The sequence below is a fragment of the Pistacia vera genome, unplaced genomic scaffold, assembly GCF_008641045.1.
Source record: "Pistacia vera cultivar Batoury unplaced genomic scaffold, PisVer_v2 Contig737, whole genome shotgun sequence".
Taxonomy (NCBI): Eukaryota; Viridiplantae; Streptophyta; class Magnoliopsida; order Sapindales; family Anacardiaceae; genus Pistacia; species Pistacia vera.
Genome location: NW_022196598.1, coordinates 548,788 through 561,524, shown reverse-complemented (window position 1 = coordinate 561,524; position 12,737 = coordinate 548,788). Strand labels below are relative to the sequence as shown.

At 34.1% G+C, this 12,737-nt stretch overlaps 2 protein-coding genes across 3 annotated transcripts; both read right to left on the bottom strand.

Annotated features, from left to right (window-relative positions):
• Window positions 1-455: 455 nt before the first annotated feature.
• LOC116115339 (uncharacterized protein ycf45-like) lies at window positions 456-4,688 on the bottom strand. Of its 2 annotated transcripts, none has more exons than XM_031401498.1 (9): window positions 4,131-4,688; window positions 3,384-3,598; window positions 2,862-3,012; window positions 2,556-2,747; window positions 2,204-2,366; window positions 1,843-2,084; window positions 1,486-1,662; window positions 1,094-1,255; window positions 456-913 (listed from the first exon to the last, which is right to left on the bottom strand). In XM_031401498.1, exons 1-9 carry the CDS (start codon window positions 4,605-4,607, stop codon window positions 611-613), a joined length of 2,082 nt encoding a protein of 693 aa, XP_031257358.1. In that variant the 5' UTR covers window positions 4,608-4,688; the 3' UTR covers window positions 456-610. The 2 variants fall into 2 exon arrangements, with proteins under 2 accessions (XP_031257358.1, XP_031257359.1); XM_031401499.1 differs by having other exon boundaries at window positions 3,384-3,601; window positions 4,131-4,251.
• A 3,348-nt stretch (window positions 4,689-8,036) lies between these two features.
• Window positions 8,037-12,479, bottom strand: LOC116115308 (ACT domain-containing protein ACR10-like). Its single transcript, XM_031401462.1, has 6 exons — window positions 12,194-12,479; window positions 11,459-11,680; window positions 10,575-10,680; window positions 8,885-9,221; window positions 8,495-8,779; window positions 8,037-8,394 (listed from the first exon to the last, which is right to left on the bottom strand). Exons 1-6 carry the CDS (start codon window positions 12,345-12,347, stop codon window positions 8,257-8,259), a joined length of 1,242 nt encoding a protein of 413 aa, XP_031257322.1. The 5' UTR covers window positions 12,348-12,479; the 3' UTR covers window positions 8,037-8,256.
• Window positions 12,480-12,737: the final 258 nt, after the last annotated feature.

Genomic DNA, 12,737 nt, shown 5'->3' with positions numbered 1-12,737 from the left:
TAAGCGAAGGTGTTTTAACTAAATTTGAAATATTGGGGGTTAAAATAAATTATTTAAAAATTAATAATAAAAATAATATTATATTAATATTTAAAAATAGAGCAATTTACTAATTTAAATAACATACCCACCAATTTTTTCCTCCTAACCAAATATATTAATATAACATACCTACCAATTTATTCTAACTATCCAAACACATTTCTTAAAGATTCTCAAAAATCTTCAAGGTAATATAAGATTACAGTAATCCAACATTCTCTGAACCAAACGCACCCTTAATTGTTGCTTAATGGAATGATTTGAAACTTTTGTTTGCGGAAACTTTGTACCCTAACTGATAATCTCCCTATATTTATTAAAGATCGTTGTATAAAATGGCATAATATTCTTGTAAGAAAAACTACAAAGCTGACATTTTTTTTTTTTTTTTTCTTTTTTTTAAGAGTGAACACTTGTGTTAAAGTTTTCATTCCTTAAAATGGAGACGAAATGACAACAAATTGTTATCACAGTATTTCACAAGGTTAAATAATTACATTATGTACATGAATCGGTGTATGTATCAACCAAAAGATTGACATATGTTGCATTTGAAGAGATGGTTGAATTATTCAGGCAAGAGTGGCAGCCTGGTGACACTGGCACCTCCATCACTGCTGGTTAGTGATTTTTGGGATGTTTCCTTTTGTAAAGTTGAACCAGATTTGGAAGATTTAGAAGAAAACTTCTTGTTTAATCTCAGTGGAAGAATCTGCAACCTAGGATTCAATTCTGTACCTGAATTTTCTGCGGCCAAATGATAGCTCTTCACAAGCTCAAGCTGCCGCGCAACTATTTCAGAGCGTCGTGGGAGAAGCTCCACTGGCTCCCCTCCAGGAATTACAATATATTCAATTGCTAGGCGTACCTCCTATAGAAAAACAGTGAGAGAATTCAATACGACGAATATCCATGTCAAGCTGAATATAACAAAATACTCTTTTGGAGTCTTGCCGTGGCCATCCAGTGGAAAATATGCTTAATAAATTCTTTTTCTTTTTGTATATTAATGTAACTCAAAACAAAATGCAAATGAAGAGAGGAGTTGCACCTCCAAGGCATCAATCTCTTCCAAGGTGGGTTTTCTTTTTGGTGCATCATCTTCAATTTCAATGTCAAAGGAACCTTTGAGGGTCTGTTTTGATTTTGAGCCAAATGATTCCATCCCGAGAATCATACGAACTGCCTTGACCATTTGTGCCATGGCATTTGACTGCAAGAGAAGGAAGAAAACATTTTCATCATATAACAAATCTACATAAATACCATTCTTACAACCCCAAAAGATCTTGTCACAACCTTATGGATAGCATCTGGAGCTTAATAAAATATAATTCATGGTGCCACATTTCATCATCTGAAGTTTATAATTATAGCCACATGGTTTTAAGAACCATCTCCTTAACTACATTTGTCCCATTTGGGGAGGAAATTGAGAGATACCTTGATAACAAATATCGGCAATTGGTGGAATTTAGCAACTCCACGGATCCATGGGTTCTGCTTCATTTCGGTACTGGATGCAAGAATTGCATCTGCTGTTCCAATGTCATCAGTGACATCAATCTCGTCCTCTAGCCCCATTACTTTTGCTACTTGTAGTAGATCGGCTTCTAAGATCTAAAACACATTCAATGTAACAGATATAGCGTTATAATATTTTCAGAGATGACTGAATATAAAACAACTGTAGTACTTATAACAGTTTAGTTTAGATATTACAACAATAAACCTTGACTATCTGCTATGTGGAGTAAATTTGGAAAAGAATAAATCGAAATGGAAACTTCAATAGTTTACCTTATATGTATAGACGCATACTGGCAAGCTCCTCTTGATCAAAGATTTCTTAGCATTCTGTTTCTTGAAGTGAATCGGAGAATAATCTTCATCTTCTTCATCAGATTCCACTTCAGAACTTTTGTCTTCATTTATAGTCAGTTCAGATTCTTCTAGATAGCTCTCTCTAAATATGGGAGTAAACTTCAGAGGATCATCATTTTCAGCATCCATTTTGCGAACCTCAAAGAGAGGAGATTTCCCTATCACCCGGAAAAGCTTATATATAATATAACTGTTTTCCTAATTTGCAACTATAATATAAGTACATGGACCCTTGTTACACAAGAATATTTTGAAAGAAATAGAAAATGAAAAATACCTGCCAGTATAGCATCTACCGTTGCATCTAATCTGTGATGAACACGACATTCAGTCCTAGATATCAATTCAACAGCACATGTAAAAGTAGAAGGCCCTTTCCTTTCAAGAATTGTCTTCTGTACTTTCCTTTTCTTTGCTTCCTCGTCACCAAGAGTTACACTCTATGTTAAGAAGAACTAGATTTAATTAATTGAAATATTACCATTAGAGAAAGACTTAAATAAGACACTATCTGTCTAGACTATATTTAACTAGATAAAAGTAATCAATAAACACACATACAACAGTCCACATAAATACATATATGTGTTGGAGGCAAAATTATATTGAAAGAGAAAGGGTGCCTTCACCTCTATGCCCCCAACAAGGTTCTGGAGAGAAGGATTCTTAATTATGCTCTCTATAGTCATTCCATGCGCTGTTCCAACTAGCTGGACTCCTCGTTGCGCAATAGTGCTGGCAGCTAATGCTTCAAGCTCTGTTCCTATTTCATCAATTATGATGGTCTCAGGCATATGATTTTCAACTGCTTCAATCATAACCTGAAATGAAACAAGAGCTTATTAGAATTAATAGTTAATGAAAAAGAACATCTGAGGCTAATCCACATGAATATTGTAGCGAAAGGAATTCTGAGAATCCAGTTCAACTCTCACATTATGCTGCATATTAACATTAGGAACTTGCATCCTTCTTGCACGACCGATTCCTGCATGAGGTACATCTCCATCACCTCCAATCTCATTTGATGTATCTACAATGACAACGCGCTTCATGTGCTCATCTGCCAACATTCTAGCTATTTCTCTGCTCAAATAAAGACTCTTCAACTTTATTAACACTGTGTAATATGAAAACAGGTGAATGATTAAACTATCATCAATTTTCTCATTTGTTCTTTCTTCATAGTCCAAAACTTCAATAGAATATTTTGGAAAAAGACCATGAAGCATGCATCTTCTCAAAATTGAAAAAGAATCAAGCAAGAACCTTTAAACCAAAGGAGGGAAAATTCTTTTAAGCTCTTAAAAAATGTGACATCAAACAAATAACAAACACAAAATACAGAATCACAAGCTCATAGATTATGGAATAAAAGGACTGGCTTTGGACAATAAATAGTTACAAACATGAAGCTTAGTTTGGTTGCTCATTTTACAATATGCAAAATCTGATACCTGATAAAGGTTGTTTTACCAACTCCGGGAGGACCTATGACCAAGATGGATCCTCCCCCTTCGACCAAGTCCCGCAGGATCTCAGCACTTCCAGATACTGCTCGACCCACCCGACAAGTGAGACCAATGATTTGCATTTTACGGTTTCGAATTGCACTTATTCGATGTAAAGATCTATCAATACCCGAGCGGTTATCGTCTGCGAAATCTCCAACCTACTAAGATCAAGTAACTTAACATGAATCCACCTTTCCACAAACATCCCAATTCCAGCACCAGAATACAGATTTCAAACAGTCCTTACTGACAAAATATTATATAGTGTATGTGTATCAATCAATACTCCCTACTCAGCAAATCCAATCACAAGAAAGACCAAGATTAACCATTCTCCAATAACTTAGAATATATACATATAAAAAGGCAATTACATCACATAACACTTAAAAGGGATAAGATCTGAATATTTTTTTACACGTTATAACAGGACAACACTTTTTAAACATTAAAATACTGCAATCACATACAAAACAGAATTGACCATCCACTTTCTGTGGTACAACAAAATAGCTTCAAATAAAACCTACTACAATCAAAACTCAATAAACTATTTGAATAGGCAAAAGCTATTTCATTTTAATTCTCCCACTATGTTAACTGTTAAGTAACTCTACTTATATAACATGATCTGTCACAATGACTATGAACTCATACAATCAAATGCAATTTAAATTATATTTATATCACCTTAGATATTGCATGCATTAAATCTTCATGCTTCACAACTTGTTCTGAGATCACCCAATCCCCAGAAGGGAACCGAGCAAGAGGCTTTCTTCCCAAGTCCATCACCACCTCAATCAACTCACCAAGATCCTTATGCATACACAAACCCCTTCTCATTTTCAATGGCAACAATTCAATAAACAACTCCAGCTCATTATCTCCCACGGACCTCGAAGTCGAATCCGAGTTTTGAGAATCCGCCACCAACCCATTTCTAGACGCGACCCGATCGCTCGGCCGTCTGAAGCTCGGTGACTGAATCGACGGCGGTGGTGAGTTCTGAGAAAAGATTGTTTTACGGCCACGACGCGTTCGACGAAATGACGACGAGATTGAGGTGTTGAGGTAACTCATAGTTGAGATTGGAATCATCTTGTTGGCTGCGTGCCATGAACTGTTAATGTCTATAAGCACAAACCGCGAATTCAAAGATCTCATTTTTGTTTCTGTTCTCTTGTTTTTGTGTTTCAATTTTCAGGTTTTATGTACACAAAAAGAAGACATAATAAGAATATTTGAAGGATCTATTAGCTAGTCCACTACAAGCTGTTTTTGTTTTTGCGTTCTACACAGCAAAGAGTTGAGACAATTTAATATGTACAAAGTGAAAATGGGAGGATTGAGAAGGAAAGGATGTGAAGGAGGGGAAGATTCGGAGGGATCTCCGGTGGGATTGGAGGGAAGAAGGTGAAGTGGGTTCCACATAGGAAACCAACAAACTGTTAACGACCGTTTAAGCAAAGGCCAACAGAACACGTGGGCCTCCCAACAACACATGTTAGAAGAACAATTTCGAGATGTGTTGTGTTAACTTGATTTGTGGAACTCTTTCGAAGACTTTTCTCTAATATTGAAAATTAAAAAAAAAAAAAAAAAAAAAAACTAATATTTATTTTATAATTAAATATATTTCATTATTTGTTAAAGCATTATATTACACTTATAACCTAATCTCATAAATAGTCTCTCATAATCTCAACGTGACAATTGATAATGAGTTCTGCCTATCCAAAAATATATCTTGTTTGTCAAATTACGAGTTAAACAATTGCATATTGTTACGTTGGAGTTGTGAAAGAAAGTTTGTAAGATTGGATTGTTACTCATTTTTATTGTTTCTTAAAATATCATTAATGCAATTAAAAAGAAAATCGATGTTATTAGAATAATAATTTTTTTTAATTAAAATATCAATCCAATTTCTCTTAATTTTCAAAGAGAATTTCAAAATGTTGGCATTTCTTTTTCAAGTACACTCACTTTCCCAATTTCTCTGTCCTTGCCATAACCATTATGAGGGTAGCGATCTGAACCACCATACCTATCACTTGCAATACGATCTCCACCAGGTTGGTACTTATATTGTTACAAAGAGTAATAATGAAGTTACCGAATGATGCACATCGAATTTTTATACCAAATGACGTGACGTAATCCTAACAATCGATTAATATTAATTCATAATTAATCGGTGATCATGATTTCGTCACACTATTCGATGCACGCATTTGGTACACATCCTTCGGTAACTGTATTATTTTCCTGTTACAAAATGTTGATCAAAGAAAAATAAGGCTTTATCTATGGCAGTGACAAACCCTTCCATTTTTGTGTTAACTTGATTTGTGGAACTCCTTTCGAAGACTTTTCTCTAATATTGAAAATTAAAAAAAAAAAAAAACTAATATTTATTTAATAATTAAATACTATTTCGTTATTTGTTAAAGTGCTATATTACATTTACAATCTAATCTCACAAACTTTCTCTCACAATCCCGACGTAACAGCTCGTAATGGGTCCTATCTATCAAAAAATAGATCTCATTTGTCAGATTGTAAGTTGACCATTTGTATACTGTTACGTCGAAGTTGTGAGAAAAAATTTATAAGATTGGGTTGTGACCCATTTTTATTGTTTCTTAAAATATCATTAATGCAATTAAAAAGAAAATCATGTTATTAGAATAATAATTTTTTTAATTAAAATATCAATCCAATTTCTTTGAATTCCAAAATGTTGGCATTTCTTTTTTAAGTACACTCATTTTCTCAAAACTAAAACTAATTAAAGTTTGAATTTATTGATTTGACGTCAATAAAGGAAATGATTTTGGGTATACTAAACTGACAAACGAATCTCACAAATTTTCTCTTACAAACCCGATGTATTAACTCACATTATCACGTCAACTCACGGTTTTGACTAAACATGAACGGTCGTTTCTTAGGGATGAACGACCATTCATCATATTATCAATTCCATCATAGAATGGTCATTCTTCTAAGTGGAATGGTCATTCCATATGAAGGAATGGCTATTCCATGAGGAATGGCCGTTCCTGGGAGATGAAATGGCTATTCCATGAGAAATGACCATTCCTCGTCCAAGGAACAACCGTTCCATGACCATTCCTCCATTTGTAACTGTCATTCCTTGTTTCTTAGTTCTAGTCGAAATTATCTTGCAACAATTCTGGTGGGGGCTGCCAACTCAGGTGTTATGTGGGGCTCTTTTTATCTTTCACTTTGAATGAGATATATTGTTATAATTGAAAAAAAAAAAAAAAAACACACACACACACACAACACACACAACATATATATATATATATATATATATTATATATATTATATATATATATATTAATATATATATATATATAGATATATATATATATATTTCGCCCTTTACAATTATTTCAAAGCTTTATATTTACAATTATAAAAAAATTAAAATATACCTTATATCCTTCTAATCTAAGGCAAACACGATTACTTTTTTTTTTTTTATATCTTCATTCGGAAAATTCTTTATCAATTTATTTCTCATTCTTCATCATCATCATTTTCTTTTTTTAAGTTTTATGTTTTGTAAAAGAGTAAAAGAACTCTTCCCACCCAAGGCTTGCCTTACTGAAGTTTCCACTTAAAAAGTTTCAAAATACCACTTTCTCACCCAAAGTTTATATTATGTTAATACCCAAACCCGATTCTGACATGAAAATTCTCTATGTCATCACCATTTGAACCTCTGGTCTCTTCTTTACAAAACACTCCCGTACTTGATTGCTCACCGATTGTTGGCCACTACAAAGCTAGAGTTTCTTGTTCTTAGCTAATTTCTTACAGCAAACATTCAATCAGTCACTACCATTCGATCCACAGGCTTCTAATTTACAAAACCCCTCTTACCCTGATTCCTAGTAACTCGTCAAACGCCGACTGAGAAAGTGAAATGTATTTTGGATACTAACAGAATATAAACTTTGGATAGGAAAGTAATATTTTGAAACTTTTTAGGTGTAAAAAGGTCATTAAGGCAAACCTTGGGTGGGAAAAAGTCGTTTACTGTTTTGGAAAACTATCATCAATTATATTGTTTAAATGGAAAACTTTTAATATAACAAAAAAATTACTAGAACTTAAATTAAATAAGATATTTATGTTAGTTTTTCTTTTTTAAGCGTTTTTAGAGTTAACTTTATAGAAACATGAGACAATAAAAGATTTCAAATCTTGAACAAAATCATAAACATATTTATGAATCCTTCCTACTAATTTTTTAATATATATAAGAATCATGGTTAGTAGTTTTTCCAAATACCCTTATTTAATATAGAAGATGGGGGCTAACGATAAAAATGGTGGGGTTAAAAACTACTCCCCATAAACGAATATGAAATTAATTGACATTAGGTTCAAGGTTGAAACTCTTCATAAATTCTCAATTGTTTCCACACACACAGTGGGTATATTTCAAAATAAGCATCGGTTTATTTAGCAGGTACTCAAATCGGGCTTGAACAAATAGGGCCACAGATCCAATTTTAGAGCCCAAATCTAATGGACAACATGTAATTGCTTGGACCAGCAAATTGAATGCAGATAAAATTTGGGAGTAATTTTGTATTACAATTAAATTAAAGAGGGAGAAACAAACTTAATAATGATCATTTCTCATAAGACATTTCATCATTTACATTGTGGTACCTGGTTAGTCCTAACTGTTGTCAACTGTAGTAGAAACTAAAATGGCTAAAGAAATTATGCTGTACAATGATGCTGAAGAGAGAAAAAAACCTTAACTCTATTCCCAACCCATCAAGATTTTTCTTACATGATCTTGGATCTTGTTCCTTGGCTCAGAATTGCCATCCGCTTCGTCAAGCAAGATTCTATACACTTCCCATTCCCGGTCGTGGATCATGCGTCTCCCTATCTCGACCTAAGGCATCAAAGGACAAAAGAAGATGATAGTATTACGCATTAGATTAATTTCAATAACATTCTTTTATGGAAATTAAAAGTTGACAAAGGGCTAATACCGAAAAGATGCAAATGTTGAGAATCTTGAGAGCTAGTGTGATATCGTGGAAAACAAGAGGTCGACCCCTGCCAGACAATTCAACAGGATTTGCTACTAGCAGCTCTGTATCAGGGCCCCGGCTCACCACAGCAACTCTAAGAGGGTGCAGAAGCTCCATCCTCAGACGAGAGCACAATGCATTTTGTTTGTTTGGGTCCATTATCTTCTTCCCATCTGCTTGCATTATGAACAAGTCTAACTCACAGTTGCCTTTTGGGTTGGCAAAAAATCGTCCATAAGAAAGCTGCCATATAACATAAACAATTTTCCAGAGTTAAGTATGAATGACACTCAATAATGAAACGAATCTGACTCAATGAGAAGTTAAATGGCTCAAATTAAATAGTACCTGGATATTGTAGTCCTTTAGGGTTCTCATCATATCGTAAATGAGACCCTTGTGATCCTGGCAGTGGATTTGAACAAGAGTGTGAGAAGGGCTTAAGGTGTTGTCCACGGCAATGGATAGAGGAGTTGAACCAAGAAATCCACTAGGGGGTCCCACAGGCAGCTCCAAATTGAACATGTCTCCTGTGATTGCAGAAGGAAGAAATGAGGAAACCTGGGAGCATGCAGTTACATCTGGGCCAGCCAATTCGATCTCACAACTTATTAAGGTATTCCCTAACACAGTTTGCAAATGATGAACAGTTTCTTCCTGCCTTTTTCTAGTATGAAGAAGCTCCCTGATGAAAACACACGATTATATCAATTAGTTGCTGAAAAATAAAGCATGTCTCTCCCACCTCAATTGCACACACTCAATAACAGAGCTATAATAAATTTTGCAGCCATTTAAACAATTCTTTGGAAGTTCACGGTCACGGCTCCAGAAGTTAAAGCATTTATAATAGAATTTCAGACATTCACAAATAAACATTGAGCATTCCTTTTTAATTGCAAACAAGAAATGATAAAGATGCTTGATCTCAATCTAATCTTGTGCTTAACTGCAAATGCAAGGATAAATGACCCAAATTCCCTTATGTCAACTGAAAGTGACCAATACAAGCTTTTTCAGAGTGAAGAACAAATAGAATCAACTAAACCAAGATATATTCATATATCTTCGCTTGGGAACCCATCTGTCAATTACCAATCTACTCTTTTACACATCACTAAGAAAATAGTCAATACTAGCATCCTTTAGGAATCACTTAAATGTGAAACTAGTAGAAAAAGTTTAATAATAGTGGATAAAAGAGTAAAACTACATATCCCAAGAAATATCTGAAAAAATTCACACCCCAAGTGATGCATCACCTTAGTTGACATTCCCATATCATTTACCAAATCATCACTTCATTTACTGGTCAAAATTGGGATTGCACTTAGGATGTGTAGTATTATTGTGGATAAGAAGCCTGCCACATTATTAACATTCTAATGCAGTTGCTCATGTACACAGATAACCACCCATAGAAAGCAATTAGGAAACCTCAGCAGTCACATGGTCAAATCAAAAGATACATGGAAATCTTAGAGCAGTGCTCCACTTCATTGACCATTAAAAAAAAAAATTAAGACTTTCACAGTATCACCAACTTCAAGTTTTTGTTTTTGGTGCCCTTTTGGAGTGAATGATTGAATGCAGAATCTGAATCAGCAGCACAAAGATGATATGATAATGGTTGGTGGGCAATAAACATATGTCCAACTAAGAATAATTTATTGTAACCTTATCTTATTCAAAATGACGTGAAGCATACCTAATTCCATAAGGCGTTTGTTACATCAATTACTTTAGCCAATTTCACAAGTCAAGGATTATCTCTTTATTCCTAGTTGATAGCTCCAAGCTCAAAAGCTCTCATTTTGGTTAACATACGAGAAGAATGAAGAGAATTTGAGTTCTTACAAAGCACTTTAGAAGGTCAATTTTGCTTTGAGATTCCAAATTATCTTTTCTTTTTCTTTCTTACACCGAACAATCAAAAGTCTATAAGAATTAAACAAACGAACCAAAAAAAAAAAAAAAAGACAAAGAAGATAAAAGTTTAGCACTAAAGTTAAAGCAAAAGTTTCCAAGAACAGCAAACCTGGTATCAGTGACGAAAAAGAGGTCCATTACTTTGCCATCTGGGGTAGTGGATACTTTTACCCTCTTTATTGTAAGCTCTAGCTCACAAAGAACCTCAGTTACATCTACAAGGAAGGAAAAGACAAACAAAAAAAGAAGTTAATTGAATAATGTAGCTGCTCCATGATAGCTAATTAACAATACAGGTGCTCAAAACTGAAACATTCAATAAACGAAAAGGGCAACATCTTGTAGTGTTGCTCTTTTAAAACATCTTTACATTCTTTCACAAAACTTTTTCATTTTTGGATAAGAAATAACGAAATGACAATCATATCATTCTCAGAAAATTACCGACTAGGTTCGCTAACTATGAAAATAGCTAAGTTATTGGAAACCTGTCAATAAGTTCTCAGTACGTTCAGTCACATAGGCTCCAGCACACAAAATTCTTGAACGAATTATCAAATTTGTCAAACATGGCATGTGCACATGTAAATAGTACAACTGCCAGACTTAGTTATAAATCCCAATGGATCAACTTCCTCTTGGAACTTCCCTAAATGCCCAAGTATAGATTAAGACCACACTCATCATTCCCACTCATACTGCAATCACTTTTTGCGTCATTTAAAAATAACAAATAAATTTAAAAAAAAAAAAAAAAACTTTAAGGACCTTGTTCAAAAAGTCAAATAAATACAATTATTTTTTCAAAGATAAAATCAGTAAGCAAAGAACCCATACAAAGATTCTGTATAATTTTCCAGAAAATTCCAAAAGATGACCAGCACAAAGTCTAATAACGAGATATAAAATTATAGAACCCAAGGCTGACCCTTTTGAATATGGCAAAACATTTCGTCAAGACGATAAAAAATTTTATGGGAAAAGAAAGGCTACCATGTAACAGTCCTTTCCTGTCTGAAGAACACCAGAATTTCAAAAGAAACACATCCGGAGGCTTCGGTGGCTGATTTTCCAACCTGTAAGAGTAGATTCCAGAGGTCGAAAAATGTGAAGGACAGACCTCCAAAAGCCTCTTCTTCAACAAACTCCACCTTGTGGATGGTTTCCCCACCACCCAAAACACCAAGTAGCACCATTTACCATCAGTTGAGGCATCTTCACAGAACAAAAAAAACCAACACAACATATTCACTAATATATTCAAATAAAACCTAAATTTTATTAATAACAATATATCCAACTAAAACTTGAAAAATTAAAGCAAAATTATTCCTTTTTTTTTCCTCCCAAAAAACTAACTTTATGTCTTATTTTGGTCAACCATTCTCACAATGACCTCAAAACAACTAACTTCATGCTTCAATTAGATCTCCAAGACTGTTAAAAAAAAAAAAAAAAAAAAAGTAAAAACTAGAACAAAATACTGTACCTAAAGTACCAATCTCCAGCATTGCCGAAAGAATCAGGTTCTAAACTAACAACTTTCAAAATTCAACAAAAAACCAAAACAAACTACAACCCATTATTTTATTACCTCCAAATCATAGATCCCACCCTAAAAATAATAAAAAAAAGAAGAAGAAAATCCCAACAACAAAAACACTATGGTACTGTTCCGGTAACGTTACCAACCAGCCTCCATAAAAATGAAGAAGAAAAAAAGCATACCTCCTCTGCAGATGCTCAACCCAAAAAGCAAGATAATCCTGCACAAATCACACCCCAAACCAGTCTTGTCGGGACAGTTAACTGTAATAACAATGGAGTCACCCGGCTTCTCGGCTTGTCTTATCACTACAACATCTTCATACAATATCCCCATTTCTTGAACTCTGTTTTTTCACCTTCATAAAAAGAAAAAAAAGATAAAAGATACAAAACTTATTTAAAACCCAGACGGGTATCTCGGCTTTCTCTTTCTTCTGTGGTGTTGATTCCTTCTTGTTGTTTAGTTGAATCGCAAGTTGAAGATTCAGTCGAAAGAACAGTGTACAGAAACAAACATTTAAGTGAGAAAGAAAGAGAGAAGAATTACTGAATTAGAATGGTAGGATGTTGTTTTCTGCTTTTTTATTTTCACTGCTTTTTTTTTTTTTCCCTCTCTGCTTCTGATTCAATTTCAATTTCAATTTCTCGTCATTGTTTCCATTAACAGTTGAGATAGAGAATTATCGTGGGAATTTCAGAAGACGCGGCGATATTTTAGCTTCAA

Bases quoted from the DNA above. Each gene is read 5' to 3' on its own strand.
- LOC116115339 (XM_031401498.1), bottom strand. From the start codon at position 4,607: ATGAGATCTTTGAATTCGCGGTTTGTGCTTATAGACATTAACAGTTCA. The intron at 3,013-3,383 runs GTATCAGATTTT...TTATTTGAGCAG, and splicing joins GGTAAAACAACCTTTATCAG to AGAAATAGCTAGAATGTTGG. The intron at 2,748-2,861 runs GTGAGAGTTGAA...GTTTCATTTCAG, and splicing joins ATGTTAATATGCAGCATAAT to GTTATGATTGAAGCAGTTGA.
- LOC116115308 (XM_031401462.1), bottom strand. From the start codon at position 12,347: ATGGGGATATTGTATGAAGATGTTGTAGTGATAAGACAAGCCGAGAAG. The intron at 11,681-12,193 runs GTATGCTTTTTT...TGTTCTGTGAAG, and splicing joins GTTGAGCATCTGCAGAGGAG to ATGCCTCAACTGATGGTAAA. The intron at 8,395-8,494 runs GTATTAGCCCTT...TTGATGCCTTAG, and splicing joins TCAACATTTGCATCTTTTCG to GTCGAGATAGGGAGACGCAT.